The sequence below is a fragment of the Haemorhous mexicanus genome, chromosome 1 (genome assembly GCF_027477595.1).
Source record: "Haemorhous mexicanus isolate bHaeMex1 chromosome 1, bHaeMex1.pri, whole genome shotgun sequence".
Lineage (NCBI taxonomy): Eukaryota > Metazoa > Chordata > Aves > Passeriformes > Fringillidae > Haemorhous > Haemorhous mexicanus.
In genome coordinates this window covers 34,424,162-34,444,895 of record NC_082341.1, presented here as the reverse complement: position 1 = coordinate 34,444,895, position 20,734 = coordinate 34,424,162, and the positions used below count along the sequence as shown (strand labels likewise).

Below are 20,734 nucleotides of genomic sequence, written 5' to 3'. Positions count from 1 at the left end.
ACCCACAAGCAAGTGCAAAATCAATCACCAATACTCTGATTGTTACTCCCCTGTAAGTACTGCACACACTGTATTTGTTGGTATACATTTGCTTACATACTTTTTTAATGTAAACAAATCTATCTCCTGTAATAAAGTGACTGATATATTTTCCTGTGCATTACTGGAATACAATTTAAGTCCTGCACTAAACCATATCACTACGCAGTGTGTGTGTTACTGGTGTGTATAGTACACACTGCGAAAAAATACTGAGCAAAGCAGCTAAATGTTCACCAGTAAAATACCTCACTAGAATTAAATAAAGACTTTCATAGACCAAAATCCAGCCTGCAGCAGCAGTACATACATCTGAAGCAATTTTTTTCTCACTGACTGAGCACTCACAGCTCCGGCTGACAACAGTAAGAGCAATGTATGCCCAACAGAGAATCTTCAATTTTCATTCATGTGCCCAGCTTCACTTTGAAGTTTCACATTCACAGGTAACAATTTTATGTGTATCCTAAGTAAATAACACTACCAAAAGTACATTAATGCATATATATATATATATATATATATATAGTCTGCTATAATGTTGGATAATGTTTCATGTGGAAGCCAGGCATAGAAAGAAGGTATGCACAATTACTTCACAAAAAGTATTAAACTCCCCTTGTTTCACTAAGAAAAATTTTCTATCATTTTCAACATGGGCCAGCTGTTAGGACTGCAAGTGGACTAAAATGAAGATGTTACATGCTTCAGAAGAGCAGCTACGCAAACACCAGCACTGCAGTCCTGCAGCCCTCTTTGCAGGAAGCAGGGACTGTACTTCACCAGAGCTCCTCCACAGAAAGGCTCCCAAAATCAAGTAAGTGGGTGGCAGATTTACAAACTGCAATCTCTTGACGAGAATGAATAATGTGACTTTACACCAGTAAAGAATATGACCTCCTCTCTATCCCACGTGTTTCTCTCTCCCCAGAGCTGAGCCCTGCAAGGAGACCGGAGTAACCGCAGCAGGTAATTACATGTTATTAGTGCTGCATTAGACTGAGTAGCTATTCAGTAAATTAGTATGTGATATTAACTAAACCCATTCAGTTGATGAACACAAGAATCAGCCTCGAAGTAGCAATTAACAAATTATTCCTAAACAGGTGTCACTTACAAAGTCAGGCTATCATTTTTCTATAATTCACCAGGAAAATCCTGACTTCTTCCATACAGTAAACACAATTTAAGCAGATGATATGTTCTCAAAAGGCAAGAGACCTATACTTAAATCAATGCAGTTGGATGTGAAAGCTTACATAGAAAGTCAGTAGAATTTGTGACACATCTCCTTGAGATTTAGGAATGATTTACTACTATGCTGAGAGAACAAGCCCAAGATCTAAATCTTGCTGATTAAACTCCATGCACTCCTGGGGAAAAAAAAAAAAAAAAAAAAAGAAGAAAAAAAAAAGAGCTCTCGTTTGTCTATAGAAAATAGCCACCGACACCTATCATGCTTGGGTTTTTTAAAAGAGTAGCATATTATCATAAAAATATTGGGATGCCTGCTAATGTAAACAGTGTTTATAATGCCCCACAGCAGAAACACACTAATTCGTAGCCATTCAGTCTTGATCTTGCAAAAAAGTCGGTTTTCTTTATAGTCTTCCTGCTCTTTAGTGAGATTTATGTACATCTGATGTTGAGTCCCTTGGGTTACTGAATGCTTGAATACATGAAACAAACTGGTAGATGAGGATCTGCTTGAAACCAAGCATTGCTGCAGAAAGCAAAAGCTGAATTGATTGAAAATGTCCATAGAAGAAAAATGCCCTGAGTTCTTCACGCTAAGTCAACAGCTCCCTTTATAAGCCCCATTTCATTGGGCTTTGTTAAGAGAGTGTTTTCACAGCAGGAAACATTTACCTCTGAAACTGCGTGGTTCAGTTTTTGTGCTCACCCCGTGGGTGAGCCCGCCCATCCATCCATCCATCCATCCATCCATCCATCCATCCATCCATCCATCCATCCATCCATCCATCCATCCATCCATCCATCCATCCATCCATCCATCCATCCATCCATCCATCCATCCATCCATCCATCCATCCATCCATCCATCCATCCATCCCTCCATCCATCCCAGAGCTCCCGGCCCCGGGCGCGGCGCGGCCGGAGCCGCTGCCCGGGCGGGGCCGGTCCGTCCCGCCCCTTCCCGGCGCCAGGCGCGGGCTGGCAGCAGCCTCTGCTGGCGACCGGGCGCAGGGAGAGGGCCCGCGAGTCCGCTACCGGCAATCCGGCCGGCGTTCAGTGCCGAGTCGGCTGCCCCAGCCGCAGCTGAGCATCTCTGCGTGTGCGAGGAGTGCTTGCAGGGCATTAAACACTGGCAAAAGCCCGCTTGTATTTCCCTTTGGAAGTGCTGTGATTTTCTTCCTTCCTGCTCTTTAGAAAAGTACGCGAGAAGTTCCTCCAGGTTTTCAAACTTTTATCTAAAGATCCATGTGAAAGGTAACCAAAAGTTATGTTTAATGATGTGAAGAGGCACAAGTGAGGTGCAGGCAGATGCTCATAGCCTGCAGTCACTCCTCAGAAGCCCAGATAGTACAGACCACAAATTCGGACTTCTGCTGGATAAACTGCAACAAATTGCAGCAAATGGGTTTTTTTACACAAACCATATAATCGAGAAGACAAGCCCTCAAAAAGAAAGGGAAGATGCACTCATTGTTTTGAGGAAGAGTGCAGAGCAAGAGCCCACTAGAAGTTCCCTGGAAAGTAAAGCCAATCCCCAACACTGATGTACTCAATTTGCTGTCTTAATTTGCTGGTAGAAGAGTTGCTGAGTGAAGATCATTTTCCAATTGATGTGATTAGTACAAACAATTTTAGCCTTCATTACCCACTACGTTTAGTTTTTCATGAGAGTATTTTTCCAAGCCTTTGGAAATGCAGAATTTACAAGCATCTTAGAGCAGAATCCCAGCTCAGTGGCACAAACAGCAGCAATCTGATTTAATACCATACCAATTTACTGCAAGGCCTTTCATCAGCTGGCACAGCAGAATCACCTAACCTCAAAAATTTATTCCCAAAGAAATCACAATCACTACACAACCAGGTAAATAGAATGTTATAAAATTGAAAGCTTTTAATCATCTTGAGAGTAAATTTGTTCTAATGGACAAAAGAAGTATAAATAACAGTATTATATTGTAAACAGTGTAACAGAGTTTACAGCCAAAAAAAGAACATGTCTTTTGACACAAAACACCTTCACTGACTTTCTGATTGATCTGAATTTGCATTTTCCCTTTGCTTTGAAATTAAAGCCAAAGTTTTTCTGAAGTATTCTTTCATGATAAGAAAATCTACCTTATCTTATGGAAAATGAACTTTATCCTGGAGACATGGGAGGGGCTGAGAACATCATGATTGGGAAATATCACATTTCCTCACTTTCACCCTTCTTCCAATTCACCTGGGGCTGTTTCCTCCAAGATTTTTTCAGCAGCCTTAAGAGACACAGCACAGGAGGCCACCAGAAGACATTGCTGGAGGAGCACAGGGCTGGTCTCTTGATAGTCTGCTAGAAAGCAACATCCCATCCTCCAAACTGGGTCCAGCTTATGGAGAAAGAATATTCACCCACCTACCACAACTGCTGCCACCTCTGAATACCTCCAGAAATTTGCAAACTGACTTTCTGCTCAGGTGAGCTGGTGTTTTCTGTAAGGAACACTGCAGGACACCATGTTTAGATGTAATTTTGATGACCCTAGAGTTGGGGAAATTCCCTGATATATGTGGCACAGCTTGTGCTGGTGCAGGGAGCCCAGGCAGACTCTGTAACTGAGAAAGTTACAGGGACAAGCAGGACAAGGGATGTGCCTTCCCCCTGTCCAACAGGGAGCACAGATGCATCCTCCTAATCAGGAAACAGCTGAGTGGCAAGAGCTAACACAGCCCAAATTCTTGATGGAGAGCCTCAGGTCCCTGCAGGTCCCAGATTTCTGCTCCAGCTAATTCAAACCAAGCACATTGTCAACCATCACTTGGCAAAGCCATACCCATGGGGACAAGCAGGCACCCAGCTAGACCAAACAGGCCTCCCATTTCCAACTTTTCCTTTAAGTGAAAGCAGATACTTTTCAAAAATCCCTTTTTTTGAACTATCATAGGTACATGTGGTGGAGAGCTAGAGAGCTGTGAGTTTCTCCACAGTTTACAGATCTGTAACTGTAATTTGAAATGCCATAAAGCTGACCATCACACAGATACCTTAATCAAAATTTAAAATGCACTTAGATTGGTCAAAATTTTCCCAACCAAGTTCTGCACAAACAAAAGCTGAACATTGAGGGAATCAGTCTTCTCAGTCATCACACATGCAAGGATTCACTGAGTCTTCTCCTTCTTTTCTTTGAAGGAGAACACTCTTAACTTCTTTGGCCTTTACCTTCCACTACAGCTACTTACACTCCCTGTAATTACAGCTTCACAGTCTTTAACAGTTAATGAGTTTGGTAGTTCAGCAGAGGGACTGCCCAGCCATCAAATTCTGGGGCTGTAGCAAAGCTGGATGCCACCTACCACTTGGTTCAGGGAACTGGTCAGCAGGAGTTTGATTTTAAGAGATAGTTTGCCCATCATGCAGAGGCTTTTTTCTTATTTGAAGCAAACTGTAAAATCCATGCAAATCCACCTTACAGCATTAATGCAACAAAAATGGGACATACAGAGTTTGTAACATTGATAATATTTGAAAATCTTGAGTAAGTAAAAGGAAGCATGGAAGCAGATGAGAAGAAACAGAAACCCTTTTTTCTCCTTTTCTCCCTCGCTACAGGGTCAGCCTTTTTTTTTTTTTTTTTTTTTTTTTTTGGCAGTTGCGCATGGAATTCCCCCTTCAGTCAGTGCAAGGTTTTGCACTGATGAGCAGTAGGGGTTTTGTGGCTGGTCTAGGGAGAGAAATAAAATAAACAAACAAAGAAGCACATATACAAGCTTTTCAGACAGAATATAAGTCAGATGTTATTCATCAACTGTGAGTTACCATATCTTAGTGAAAATAGAGCAGCAATTACTCTCTGTTCTGACAGCACCTTACTTTGGTGGCTGAAACTTAAAATGTACGAAGTACTAAATTTGTGTTGAGACTTAATTTACTGTAAAAGGTCAACAGTTTCTAGCAAGGAAGAGTTCCACCTGCGGAGGATGACTTAGTGGCTTTTTTCAGAGCCTCCAGAAAATCCAAAGGCCTTGAGAAAGTAGCAGATTTCGCCCACTGTTGGCTAGTCCTACCCTGGTTCTACACCACCTCCTGCCTCCAACATCCCCACTAGAAAGTCTTCATGTCTCTCATTCCAAAAGCAGACCAGAAAATTGTCTGCAAGCTCTTCCACCTCTCTGTTAGTTAAGGATTTGTATATACTTCTCCTCTGCCATGTTGATGCATCCAGTTGCCTGACAACCTCTTGGTCTCATTCTCTTGGGCTCAGTCTCAAAGGAACGTTCTGCAAACACTTGCTCATCTCTGCAAGGACAGAGCCCTGAACTGTAACCACAGGCTACAGCTTTGGGTTGTAACACTGGAGTGCAAGGCCAATTTGCTTGGTTAATTATTTAATCTCCAGCTACAGATTTTGAACCAAAGGGGAAGATGCAATTAAAAAATAAAACTAAAATTACACACATATACACACACATGAGTACTTCTCTGCATGCTTAAAAATAAAGATTGGGCCTGGAAAAAAGGAATATGCCAAGTACTCCTACAGGTAAATTCTTAGTGAATTAATTTTTGGGAGGTTACTAACACAGAAAACAAGCAGAACATCAGGAGCCACCAGAGTTCACAGAAACCTGTTTTTCATCTTGCAAAAAGTTGTTTTGCCTTGGCCTTTATATTTTAACCTCTATATGATCACACTGAAAAAAACCATTACTTCTCTTCATTATTCATTTTCTTATTTGAAACAAAGGAAGTAATACATATTTCACATTTATACCCTGCTCTTCTTATATACTTTTAAATATTCTCAGAGAGTTATCATGCCTGATTTTTGCAAAGGGCTCAGGCCCAGCCTCCCAGACCATACACATACAGTAGTCGTGTGGCAATGAGATCCCATTAGGTAAATCAAATTTAAATTCTACTCCAAGACAGAGCACTTCAGTCACTGTCTGCATGTGCTTAATTGGTAGACTATGGACAGAAAGTGAAAGCCATTTTAGCAACAAGTTAGCCTGGATTTCAGTGTTTGGGGATGAGAGGAAAAATCCTTGTGATGTATTGTTAAAGCTCAGACAGAGGGCATTTTTCCCTGTATTATAACTATTTGCATATGAAAGGTATACCAGTAGCTTTTGTAGAATTTACATGTACAGAAACCATGAAAAAACACGTTTTTCATGTGATCAGTAACTGATACAACCAGGCTACCTTCATTGACAAAACCTGAGATTGAGATATTTCAAAGCTCCCTGGGAAGATTTTTCATTCATCTCTAGAGGATGCATGTAAATAAACTGAGTAGATATTCATTTTAAATTGTATTTTCAACACCTCTGGGATCTGTCGAAAGTCTCCTGAGCAATTTGTCATCTTTTTAATTAATCTGGAAGAAAATATGTTTTTTCTAATTTCTGGGATTCTTTATTGTCAGCCAAAATGATCTTGTAGTTACTCTTTTGAGGGAGTAACATTGCAAAATGAGATTTTGCAATCTGTGTTTTTCAAATCAGAAAGAGGTAGCTTTTGCATCTTAATTTGGTTAAAGAAACAGACAACACCAACCTTCATTTAAAAGATCCTGAATTCTGACAGGAGGGGTAACCAAATTATCAATTCAACTCTTGTAGCAGCAAACATCATTAGCATTGGCCATGAAGTTCAATTAAACAGATCACACAAAAAGTAACAGGCTGAAATCCTGTTACCATTGAATCTGACAGCAAAAATCCACAGATTCCAGTGGGTGCATCACTGTGCTACAACCTTGACAAAGAAACCACCTGGGGCTTTGAAATGCACAAAGGAGCCCCTTTCCCAAGGACATGCATTACCCACATATGATCGTATCCAGTCATAAATGCAATTTTCTTTGTGCTGTAGAGGAGGTGCCTGAACTGATTTGCAGTGTTGCTAGAAGAGATGGACAAGCCACCAAGAGACTCTACAGCAGTCTTCTAATAATGCCTGCCTTTTACAGAGGTTGACCTCTTTTCACCTTGCTAAAAGCAGTAAGTAGCAAGTAATAGATCTTGTCAAAGGTTACTCTGTAGAATAACCTCTGGAGATATTAGATAGAGGTGTCCAGAGAAATACCACAAAGGTGCTGACAAGGAAACCAAAGGGATTATGATTAGGAAGTGTGAATAAGCTAAGGTTTCAAACATACTCAGATTTTGGTTAGAAATGCTGAAGTACAGGAAGGAAATGTTCTACATACCAGCAAACCACCAAAACACACACTTGAAAAGACAAGTTAAAGAGCCATCATATGGAGATTAAATACTTTACATGGTCTAAGAAAAGCAATTCCACACAACTAGAATAAGCCAGAATTTCTTCCTCATCAAATCCTAGTATATCTCCTGATAAAAAATGAGAAATTAATCTGCTCAAAGGGAAAAAAAAAAAAAAAGAAGGCATACCTAGGAAGAATTAATTGTTCCTTCAGCTCCCTTTTATTCCATCCTTGAATATTCAAATTAATCAGAACTTCCACCAGATAATTCCCAGTAAGAGAAATCCATTTAAGTCATCTACATTTCCCATAAAGAAGAAATATGTTTTAAAAGACCCTAAAAACCTAAGCCAGTAGCATAACTAAAAAGCCTAACTAAAAAAAATTTCTGAATTTCTCCATTTACTGCAATTTCTGAATTTTAACAATTATGCAATTATTTAATTCCAAAAATGTCCAAGATATTTCTGACCGTATTCTTAATAGAGGACAGCCTCTCCTAAATTTACTCTCAGCAAAGGTGCTGTACAAAGACTTGGTTTCTTTCAGCCAATCTTTTTCTGATCCCATCAGTTGATTACATTGATTTTGCAATGCCCTCCAGGGAAGGCAATCATCTTCCCTGTTCCAGCCAGATCAGACCGGACCAAGTCTTAGGAAATATTTGGGAAATGTGGCCAACAAAAGGCCTCTACCAAGCTATTTGAAGTTCTCAAACAACACAGCTTTCCAGGAGCTTGTCCCTGTCTTATATGCACAGAACTATATTGTTCAGATAAGAAAGATAAAGAGACCCCAGCCTCCCAAGCCAAGAGCAGAGAAATGAAGGCAGATAAATATGAAAGTGTTTGCATCAACCTGAAAGACTTTGTTCGTCACAAAAATAACAAAACCTCTGAAAGATGTAGTGCCTTATGTCTTCCTTAATATAAATACATTTTCAAAGAGGATGAACCTCATTTTGAAAAAATGTTGAAATAGAGTATTTTGACTTTTTCACATAATTTTCTCCCCTTTTATTTTGGCTGAAGCTACTCAGAAGATTTGATCTTTAACTGTGAATACTTTGAGCCCTCCATTCTTTTCAGTAAAGTTCTTTGTGTGAAAGTCTTTGGTGAGTATTTTTTGCCCCGAAAAATGTCACTAGCCTGGCTGCTAGTTCTCCCCTCCAAAGAGGCTGCTCAGAGGGCATCAACTTTAACTCTTGGCAACTGCTACTTATTTAACTCAGTATTGGATGGGGGGCAGAAAAAAACCCTGTGGCCCAACTGTCTTCTCTACACAACGTCAAGGAAATCCCCTCTGTGCTAAATATGGGGCTTAGCAAGAGACAAGAGGCTCTGTCAGGACCTTGCTGCTTCTTCAACCATCTCACACCGACCATACTTGAGAGCACAGATAGAGTTGGCCATTAGATGGAGAAATAACTGGCATTCTAATGTGGGCACCAAAAGGGTGATGCTTTTTTAACATATATTTTGAAGATGGTTAGTAGGAAGGCACTAGGTATGTGAGGAAAGTGGTACGCACAGAATTACAAAAGGCTGGGAAAAGTATTGCTGTTTGGATTTGCATTTAATTCTTTCACAACCAACCTTTATCAAAAAAGTTATTTTCATGGCATAGACCACTTGCTTTTACCTCTTTCTCACCTAAAAATAAGCTATACTATTTACTGTTGCGTATCATTTACTGTGTAAACAAGAGTCCATCTGTATAAACCAGTTCCCAAACTGCAGACTTGGTTTTTCTCTTAAAATTCTGTGATGTCAGGATATAAAAACAATTATATTTTTCAAAATGCATCCTCCATGCAATACCTGCCCATTCCAGGGGGCACCTCTCTATAAATGTAGACGTGGGCATTCCCCTGTCCAGTATTTTCTAAGCACTGGAGCCAAATGAGAAATTTGAGATCTTGCTTGAGCTTTCTGAAAGCACCTGAACTCAGGTGGCCACAATTTTATTAGTTGGGAGAGGCATAAGGTATATCTCACTGCCACAGTCACACAGCCACATGGCTCAGCAGCACTTCCAATGCCACATTTTTCCCTGTTCAAGGATGGCTGTTTCCTTGACAGAAGACATACAACAAGGAGCTCTGCATATCCAGTATGTCAAACCAACACTTTGCTTGCAATGCATCCTCAGTACATTTAAGCTATCTGACACCAACAAAGCAAATTCAAATTTAAAAAGAAAATCAAATCTATTTTCATGGCTAGCTTGATAAAACAGTCATCATCATGCCTCTTATTGTCCTCATCATAAATTAATTTAGAATTAATTACAATGCTGAAAATATTTCTTCTAAGCTCCTTCTGCGCCTAAAAGCTTTCAGCCTGCTGAAAAGCATTTGGCTGACAGTGCACTGACTCAAAACTCTAAAATGAAAACTGGAAGACTGACAGCCTAGAAATAGGCTGTCTCAATATTTTGGAATAGCAACTTTTTGGCAAGAAAATTCATATAGAATCAGACAACACGAGAGAGAAAATAGAACATGTAGCATCCTGACTGCTACAGAGGGAGCAATGTTTCCCAGTGTTTCCTTGTGCATCCTGCAAGCTCCACTCAATTCAGATAATCCAGTAAGAGCTTCAAGTGTAAGGCCACCTCATAGCAGTAAAATAAACTATCTGGAACTCCTAAATTTTAGGGTATTATTAAGTTGGTTGACTCATCTGGGATCCATTGACTTTAACTGTTCCTGTTAAAAACAGACCACTATAATTTTTGCTGAGGAACAAAGAAAAAAAAGTTGGGGGGCATGCACATAGCTGATAGCTTATTTTTCACAGCACCCATTTGACTACACATAGCTGCATTCATTAGTCCCAAAGCTTTTTAACTTAACACTAGGGAATACAAAATCGTTCTTGATAATATTGAAGGTCACTTTCAAAACAATAAAATTCCCTATTTTGTGTAATGTAACAGAGGCCAGAAATGTTTTTATCCAAAGCAGGATTTTTGTACCATTAAGGTATATGCAGAACTCTTCACATTAAAGGACTCCTTGAAGGCTACAGAATTAGAGCACATACCTTTTTAGCTCTCTGTTGAAGAGCTGAAGCATATCTTGATTTTTAGCAAAGAGAGCTTTACTCCCAAGAACTAGTTAGCAGTTTGAATTAATGAAGAATTAAGTTTCATATCAGCAGTTTTACAAAACTTTGGAGAAAAGGTGCCCAATGACACTAGTCCCTGAGTGCCCTAAGCAACCATTGACCTCAGTGGGAATTGAGATTGGTCCTACTTTTGATTGACATGGCACCTTGCAGAATTAGATCCAATCCTTCCCTTCCTCCTAAGAATGTATTTTTCCCCATTAGCCATCTGATTTTTATTTTGCTTTGACCAGAGATGAAATGAATGTAGATGTTTTGGTGCTGACAACCTCCCTGTCAAATTATATAGGGACTTCTCATGCTAAAACTTGTTTGTTTTCACACCATCATCGCTGATGATCTCAGCACAGCAGCGCTTCGAGAATAATGGTTTAGTCAAACGCAAAGCCAGCAGAAGGAACATAAAACAATGTGTGCTTATATAGGGCCTACATAAATAGTGCTTTTTAAAAATGTTTGGCAATGAAATAATAGTTGTGGGTTTGTTTCTTTTTTTTTTTTTTATAAATTAACCTCTGGACTGTTAGGGATCCAGAGGCTTTGCACACCCGAGTGGATATAGGACCTAAAAATATTTGTTAAAGCTTCTCACAAAAGAATATACACAGAAGATGCCCTTTGTGTGCCATTAATAATCAACCATGGGCCATACCCTCACTCCATACAGTTTCAGAGAAGTCAAGCAATTTATACCAATTTCAAAAGAAACAGAGCTGACTCCACATATGCTGGGCCAAATGAAGAAAATTGGAAGCAAGTAAGTGAATATGATTAGGGCTGGGCAAAATGTGGGTTGTACACTGGACACTGTTTTATCACTCTTTACACTTTTTACACATTTATCACTCTTTACAATGTTTTTCTTTATTCAAAATTCCCTGTTTATTGCTGTTTAAAAAACAAAATCAGAGCAGCTCAGGCAGTGATGACATTTTTCCCCCATTTCTCAAAGACTTTGCTCCCACTCTCAGGCCAGCTTGGGAGCTATGCAAGGTGCCCGAGTGGCCTGGGTGTTTCTTTCTGCAGTGCTGAATACTCCAATTTATTAAAACTGCCGAGCCACACTGCCTCCTCGCTTCTTTCTCCCTCTATCGCCTCTTTTTTTTTCAAATACTGAAAGAAAACCTAAAACCTCCACATATAAAATGTAACTGAAGTCTAAGGTGTTACTTCCAATTCACAGCCGCGTCGTTAATAGTGAAAGTGCACATCATATTTAGGAGCAGAATTATATGCTGCCATGTTTAACTGAAAAGCTTGGTGGGCTTTTTCACGTTGTGCAAGCCTGAGGCCAGAGTGGTGACTGTCACAGCCAAAGAGACACAGACAGATAGATGATGGAGAGTGCAGACTGCGCACCCACACATAAAGCGCGTGAGAGGAAGGAGAGTGCACGGAAGGAATATTAATTGAGCAGAAAATAAGTATTCTCAATATCCCCCTGCCCCCTTAAAAAGTAGCCACAAGATGAGGAGAGCTGCAAACGTGTTCATCTTGGGGAAACAGCCGTCCTTAACGTGACATGTAAGGCTATTACTTTAATAATGGGATTTGCACAGCGCACAACTGATAGGCTATGTGCAGAATAGACCCCGTGAATCTAATTTTCTTTTCAATGAGTATTATTGCAGTTGGTAACTCCACAGATTTCTATAGAGTTGCTCCAGATTTGTATCAGGGTGAGTGGAGAATTAGGCTCTACTATGATATTTTTTAAATCCACAAGAATGTAATTCTATTTACCCAGTCATAAAACTCATGGCTCTTTTGATCCTTTCTACTTTCATAGCAAATTATTTACAGAAGCTTGTCTTTTAAAGATTCTCATCAAAATAGTTAGATTACTGCTTTCTCTCACTTTTTGTGATAAACCATCAATTACACGAATTTAACCCATTTTCATGCCTGAGTCCACGTACTGCTTTACTAGCACTGAAGAATGAAAGGGCAGTACAGGAATTGTAGAAAGCGGTTTAAGTTTTACATCATTCACTTTGTTCTCCCACTGCGTTTTTAAAATACTTTTCTGTCACACATCCAGTAAAAGAAATTTACACTGGCCTTATTTAATAACAGATATAAAACAACTTTTAAGTGCTACATGGATACACTTAAGGATATGGAAGTAAGAAAAGAAGGAAAGTTCTTTAACTTGTTTTTAACTACAGAATCTCTTCCCTCATTTTGTGTACTTTAGAAAATTATGGAAGTCTCTACAGATGTTGATACTGATATCTTCAACCTTTAAAAAAAAATGCAAATGCCATTCCCCCCCCTGCCCAAATCATTGCCAGCAAAATAAGCCACAAAAAATGAAGCTGATGTGGTGATTGAAATTATCATAAACCCGTAACCAAAATTCCTTCTTCCTAAAGCATTCATTCAGTAATGAAGTTAAACAATAGCTAGGAAAAGATAGCAAAACAAAGCAATTGATGATCTTTTTCTACTCCATTGCTCCACTTTTAGTTTTTACCATTCAGAGAAAAGAAGTTTCCTATAGGTATAATACTGGCATGCCCAATTTTCTAATACAGACAGTGCCATTTGTGGCCAAGCACAATTCCTGGCTCTTTACCATCACTCACTCAGGTCACCTCTGGAGTTTCTGCTGGGCACCTAAAAAAGAATTGTGATAAACTCATTCACTGACTTGACCAGAACCAAAATGAGATGTAACCAAGCCAATTGCCTAAAGTTAATTCAGGGTAGTACCTATGGAGGTCTGATTTACTATTACAGAATTATGGAACGGTTTAAGTTAGAAAAGTCCCTTAAGATCATCAAGTTGAGCCATTAACCCAACACTGCCAAATCTGCTGCAAAACCATGTCCCCAACTGCCACATCTACACATCTTGTAACTACAATTACCTCCAGGGACGGTGATTCAACCATTTCCCTGGGCATCCTATTCCAATGCTTGACAACCCTGTCAGTGAAGAAATTTTTCCTAATATGGAAGTTAAACCTCTACTGGTGCAACTTGAGGCCATTCATTATTTAAAGCTCTGCACCTAATAACAGAGCATTGCTGTTGAATAAAATTTTTCTGAAAAGTTAAGTGAGAGGTATATTTGGACTGGGAATGATTGCAAACTAGTTCAGCCATGACTGAATTACTGGCAGCTGGTTTGCAGCATCACTGCATGACCAAGTGACCTACTAATATCATCATCCATATCTTGGAGCATTTACTTAGGCAGAATATTACTCTAAAAGTAATATTTTCTGCACTCCAGAACTGAAAGATCTAAAGGACAGAAAAGGAAAAAGGAGAGAGGGAGTACAATACACTAACATCTCAATTAATTGCTTACTGTTGTAGCTGCTCTATACAATGCATCCCAAATCCAATCTCAGTTTCTGTTTATTATGCTACAGAGCCCCCTGTGTTGAGCATATTAACTAGGATTCCTTACATCAGACCAGCAGGGAAAAAAAAGCTCAGATGTTAAATCTAGGAGCCCCTGGTCCAGGTTGATTTCCCTGAAAACACAAATTAGTTTCTGGGTACTTGCAAACAGCTCAGAAAAAGGTGGTGATGAACAATGCTGCCTTACATGCAATGAGAGACTATCTAAAGGCACAAGCCCACAAAGTATACAAGAAAAAAGGCAGCTTCCTCTAAATGAGGAAAGACCAGCCAGATTAATTACATATCTCTAAAGTATTAACTTTAGGCAGTGTATTTAAGGATGACTAGTTTGAACTCAGTACATCCCTGGACAAAAAACATTAAAATACACAAACATACAGAGACTGGGACCAGACATTTAAACTGCATTGAAATGGTGTGGTGAGTGGTGGCACACAAAGACAAGGCCCTTAGGAAGGAAAGAAGCTGAGATGAGAGAAAAGCAAGCTGCTTGAAAAAACCCTACAAAGGTTAAAAAGGCCACAGAAATATTTGTAGAGTTTATGTGTGGAAGAAAGCTGCAGGTGAGATCAAACCATGCCCAATTCCTAAGCTAGCAGAGGTCTCAGTACCCCAGCAAGAGCAATGAAAACATTCAGAGCTAAAGAAAAGCAGAATCAGCTGGCAAAGGTAAGAGAGGATTTGTAAGGGTTTTTTCCCCAATTAAATTCAAATGTCATTCCCTCTGGCTTCTTCTAAAGACGTTGCCATTTTTATCACCCACAAAGTGGAGCCTTCTGGCCAAGCCGGGCTTCACCCCACGCCTTAAAATCACCTTACGTGGCAGGGTGGCACAACAGTGACATGAGCTGTCTCAAATGAAGAGATTATTAAAACCACACACCTACACAAATACTGCTGGTGACAGTGTTTCAAGGCATTTATTCTGGAGAAGTGTGTGGGACCGGCTTCTTGAACAAATTCTCAAAAAAGTGTAAGGCGGAAACAAGAACCAAAAGCAAAACATCATTTAAGCTAAGGAAATTGTTGTAAGCTTTCAATGTTTTACTTTGAAAATCCTACAGCCTTCAGCAAAATCCTTGGAAAATCTCTTCATGTTTATGAAATAGCATTTGATATCACAACCTAAAAACCTACAAACCAGTGCAAACAACACTTTCCTAACTCTCTAAGGGCCAATAACACCTGCATTTCCCATGCAACGGCTAGTAAAGAAATGCTGACTCGAGGTTATTTTAATTACAGACTAAAATAATACCTTAGTGAAAAATAGTAGATTAAGTATTACTTTAGAGTTTCAATGTTGCCCCATCAACCTGAGCCATAACAGGAGCAAAACAATCAATGCACAAACTAAATCCAGAGCTCCACGGATGTAAAAAAACACAAGAGCTTATCTGCTTCAACAAGTCCTTTCATCACAGGTCCAAAACAATAATTTATGTATGTTATGTTGTGCTTGTTATGTGTACTTGAGACTATATAAATAATTTATTTGATTGTATATGTAACCAAAGCAAAAAATATTTCCATAACAGTATTTTGTTTTTATATGTCAAGTCTATAGAAGTTAATTTCTGTACTTAATGCTATAATATAGCTAAAGTTAAAATCCAGTATGATAACATATTGTCTGAGATCACTGTTTTGTCTGTGGCCAAGAATACTACACCTTCAGAATTGTAAATTACCATAGTAATATGACTTTTGTTAAGAGGAAAAAATATGGTTTCATAGTTCTTATTCCAAACTGTTGCATTAAATTTGTGATCAACTTCGATCATTTCTCAAGGCAGAGAAACCCAAAAGCCCTAAAAGTTCTTTTTTAAGGCTAGAGCGAGCCCTAAAAGCTCTGTAGCATAATAATTTGCTGAGATAATTTACCAAGAAATAAGGGTGGGTGGGGATGGAGGAGTGGGGAACAGAGGTTGAACAGCTTGCAGCATGAAGAGAGGACAAATCAACAGAAATTGTTTGAGATATTGAAGAGTGACCTACCAAGCTCTCTGATCAGCACTGAAGTTAGTACTTAGGACTGACAGAGTCTCAAAGTATTTTAAATATTTCCACTCAGACTCCTATGTATGTATCAATGAAAGTTTACACGAGAGATTAAGCCAAAAAGGCTGCCTTAGTTATATATGTCTGCCTATTAATTTGATTAGCATGAGATAAGCAAAACAGAATCAAAGCAAAAGAATCACCTAGACCTGTGAAGCAGAGCTGATTTATACATCTGCTTTTCCAGCAACTGCGTCTGCTGAGTAGAGTATTCCTGCAATGTTACAAGAAAAATCAGTGTTCACGGGCCTTGAGGAAAAACCCCAGTTTGTTCCAATAATAAATCACATGCTCCTTAATAATAATTTTTAAATGTTTGAAGTGAAAACAGTTTTGTTCTTCTCTTATTGCAAAATCTTGTCCCGTAATAGTTTTCTCATAATAGAGAGTTTATAAGAAAGACGGTCACTGGAATTAAAATTAAAGCTAATAATACACAGACATAGGTATAAACCGTCAAAGCAACAGGTTTACAGGAAATCCAGAAAGTTAACTAATGACAGAAATTAGAGACAAAGGATGACAAAAAGTAGGGGAAAAGTCCTTGACTAAAAAAATTGTTTTAAAAGCAACAACAACCTTGCAAGAATTCTTCTAATATTTAAAATCCTCATACTCTGATTAGGAGCACAGAGACAGGTTTTTAGAGGGGGCCACAAGGAGACAAGTTAATAACCCAGTTTCAAATCATTCCGCAAGCCTTACTGAACTCAGAGAGATTCTGCCCACACAGAGTTGAAAGGTTTAGTATGTAAAAGCTGCCTTCTGACGGCAAGGGGAGATTACCTCTCTCTTATCAACTCCAGAGTGAACTCCAGCTCTCACAGCAACAACCTTTTACAGAAGATTCCTCGGCAGTGAACAGGATAAATGTGAGTGCAGCACATTTTAGATTCTCACTGTGAGGAAGTGAATATCAAATTTAAAAAGCACCTATTACTCTTTATCTGTGTAAGTCATTCTGCTAAGTGGTGAGATAAATAAAATTTCATGTACAATCTTGCTTCTATCTTCTCTTTAAATGTATATACATGGTTTCTTTCCCCTTACATTTCCTGGGTTAAATTAGCAGAAGAGGAGTGTGATAAATTGAAGCTGAACTATAAATGGGTGTTTTGGAAGGGGGAAAAGGTTTCCGCTTGTTCTAAATGTGTAAACTTTTAAAAATATTGCAATTTTAAATCCTGGAAAAGTGCCATCCAATATTCACAACTGGCAGACAGCGCTTATTACCTTTTTTATATGCTACTACAAAACTTTTTGATTTTAAACATTAGCCCAACTATTCCTAAGAGTCTCCAATTAAAGATGTAACAATAGGAGACTACAGCCATTTCTTTTTCATGCCATAAGTTCATTATTTCTATTTCCTGTTTCACTAAAGTGTTTCTTTTAAAGTTTTGAAACTTTGATGATCTCCACAGTTGAAACCAAACATAAATCCCATGCAAGCTAATGGGACAAAGGAAACCCCCAAATCTATCGACAGCAGTGGATACCACTTCTTCCCAAGCCATATATAATTAAGAGTAATGAAAAATCCCTGGTTAGTTATCATAAAAACAGGCTCCTTACCATAATCTGTAAAGCACAGTCAGGTCCATGTTGTTTTGTTCAACCACCACACCAACTGTTCCTTCTTTTTAGTGACTTATTTAAAAGAAAGAAAAACACTCACTTTGCCAGTTATAGCTGGGGGAAAAACTCCCAAGAGCTTTCAGGCTTCATTAATTAGGGCCATCAGAACTGTACTTCATTTAAGCAGTACAAAACAGTGCAATCAAGAGTTATGTCCCGGGCTGTAGCTATCTGCCCCTCTCTCATTCTCTTCTTCTTTCTCTCACCATCTCTTTCAGTAAATGAGACTAATTTTTCCAGCAGCCTTTAACTCCCTAGATTAACTGAAGTGGAAAATGTGACTACAAACTCATAGCACTGTCTAGCCTCCAACCCAGCACAGAATCAACTTTGTTGTACGTGTTGAAGGACACCTAGCAAGCTGCTACTTGCTAAGTTCATAACCCAGAAGTGTACATTCACTCACAACAGGACTGCGCCATCTAGTCAGCCGCCAGCAGCAGGCTTTGGGAGCAGATGCCTCGGGATGCAGGGCTTTAGCCCCTTTAGCCCTTGGGAATGTTCAGTTTCTTACAGATTCAACTGTGGTGTGGGGGTTTTTTTAATAAAATATCACAACTGAGATAATCCACATCTAGTTGATATGGGAAAATTTAGGCTATAATAGCGCAGCAAACTTCTACATCTATCTTTGATTTACAAGATAAAAGCAACTTTTAAATTAAAGAGCCTTTCTGCTAATAGAGCTTATTATGCCAGAGACAGGAATGATTTTCCTAGAAAGTTGTCCCTGTGTGCATGCCTATTATCTTTGCTTTCCCCCTTCCACTAATGAGCATTTATCTAAAGAGCCTGTTAATCCTCTGATGTGTGCTTCTGGTCAGAGGTAACAGTTTGAATAAAACCACTAATCACTTATCACTAATCACTGATCATTAATCACACTTTTCCCTAGTGCTTTGCGACCTGTACAGCTCCCTTTAGGATTAAGGAGTCACAAATAAGGAGTTTAGCCATTTTTTATTAAGAATTTCCAGCTTTTGATACCGACAACCTCATTCAGCTCATGAAAGTTACAAAACACTGAGCAGGGACTTTCACCACTGTACACTTTTATACTGAAAATAAGCAGTACCTTTATGGAAGCATACCGCCTTCAGCAAAATTCCCACAAATTACCCTACGTTTTTGCATTCAGCTCTCACTTTCTACCTCTCAATTTTATTTCAGTCCAGTTTCTGGATTATCCCTGCATATCTCTTACAAGAAAGTTTTCCTACACCACTGTTCCTTGACGCACTGTTGCTTGTCCAAATGGCCGGACAAGGAAAGTCTGGTGCACACCAGCGGGTGAATCTTTCTTTAAAAACAGCAGTCTCAAGAAAAGCCCAAGTAAGATACTTCACAGTAATTCTTATTCTTCTGTTCAAACTTCAATTTCATCTAGCTAAGCACTGTTTCTTACTGATAATATATGGAAATCTTCTAATCTTGCTGCTTAAGTCACTTCTCATATCGGTCTGGATTTAAAAAAAAAAAAAAAGAAAAACGAAACAACATATGGACATTTCATTTTCCTTTATTCCTACCCCCATCTCTGAAACTACCTCTCTCTTTCCAAATATAAAGCTTATATTGAGCCCTGGAGATGAAGGATCACTCACCATGCTCGGACATAAATAAGAGAGGAGGCAGAGTTTAGCAAGTATTCCCCTTACACTCCTGCAGCTCTTATCGTCCTGAAAACTTCGCTGGGGAGAGAGAGACCCCTGTAAGAGAGGACAGTAGCGGGGGGACGCGGAGCTGGGGGCGGAGGGGGATGATGAGCGGAGTAGAGGGGCTGTAAAGGGAGAGGAAGGCTGCAGAGAGGGGACCTTGTCAACACTCGCCCCCTCCCCGCACCCGAGGGCATCAGAAGCGGAGCATCAGCCCCGCACCGGCCCGCAGCATGACGTAAGGGCCGGCAGCAGCCCGGCACCCGGGGTGTCTCAGGGGGAGAGCGGCCGCGCACCACCCCGCGCTCCGCGGCCACCGCCGGCTGCTCCAGGCTCGCTGGGAAGCACGGCAGCCGCCGCGAAACTTATCCAGAAGTTTTGGGGGCGGCGGGGAGAGAGGATGGTGGGGCAGCGAGCCGCCGAGCTGTCATCGCCAGGAGCCGTCCAGCCCGCGGCGGGCGCGGGGACTCCGCGTTCGCTCCGCCGGGAGCTGCCCACCCGCTCGCTCCGCTCGGGGCAGCACCAGCGGGGTGCTGCTTGCGTTCCGCGGCAGCCGCCCCATCTCATCCCATCCCATCCCGTCCCGTCCCGGGAAGCAGCGCGCAGACTTCCCAAACTCCCTGAAGTGCGGACGGGGAGTCCGGCTTCCCCGCGTCTCGGCGACCGTGCGCTCCCGCCCCCGCCGCTCTGCCCTGCCCTGCCCTGCCCTCCGCGGGACGCGGGGTCGCTCACGCCCCTCTCCCCGAGCACGGCGGGGACGCGGGAGCGGCGGGACCCCGCGCCCGCGACGGAGACCGGCGCTGCCGCCTCCGGAGCAGATGCGGTGGCGGAGGGCAGAGCTCCTGCAGCCGCAGGCTGCCCTTTCCCCAGCCGCACACCCGGCGCTGCTGCTGCGCTGCTGCGCTCGGCTCCGTGCGGGGCGCGCTGCGGGGTGCGCCGCGCGCCGCGCCGGGCGCCTTCCCGGGGCAGCCCCGTATTTTTAGGAACTTACCGCCCGGCGCGGCGGGGACGGGACCGGCAGCGCGGCCGGAGGAACCACGTTGGACTGAGGGACGGTTACAATACGTTCTATTTAGAGAAGCATTACATCACCCTCCGTGACGTCACGTGGGATTCCTGAACTTCTAAATCATTGCGGTCCGTGCCGGGCGGGGGGGGGCCGGGAGCGCGGGGCGGGGGCGCGGCCTCGGGCGGTCCCGCCCCCGCGGGGTGCGGGGAGGAGCGGAGCGGAGCTGAGCGGGGGTGAGTCAGCCTGGCAGCGGCGGCCCGCCCCGGGCGTCCCGGGCAGCCGCGGGCTCCGGCACCGATGCCCGGGCGGGACGGGGCGCAGCCGGGCCGGGCGGCGGCTGCCAGGGGAAACCGGTCTCCTGGCCGTGCCGAGCTCCGGCAGGCGCGGAGCCTCCGCTGAGTGACAGCCGCA

At 41.4% G+C, this 20,734-nt stretch overlaps 1 protein-coding gene across 3 annotated transcripts in view; it reads right to left on the bottom strand.

Annotated features, from left to right (window-relative positions):
• Positions 1-20,397, bottom strand: part of CREB5 (cAMP responsive element binding protein 5) — a 258,281-nt gene extending 237,884 nt beyond the window's left edge. Inside the window, exons 1-2 of one of the 3 annotated variants that reach the window (XM_059845597.1) lie at positions 20,306-20,381; positions 19,264-19,350 (exon numbers count right to left, since the gene is read on the bottom strand). In XM_059845597.1, the coding sequence (XP_059701580.1) occupies positions 19,264-19,266 (3 nt within the window). In that variant the 5' untranslated portion in view covers positions 19,267-19,350; positions 20,306-20,381. Of the gene's footprint in view, positions 1-19,263; positions 19,351-20,305 lie in introns of all 3 variants that reach the window. The other 2 variants (XM_059845603.1, XM_059845608.1) reach the window with 2 other exon arrangements.
• Between the last annotated feature and the right edge of the window lie 337 nt (positions 20,398-20,734).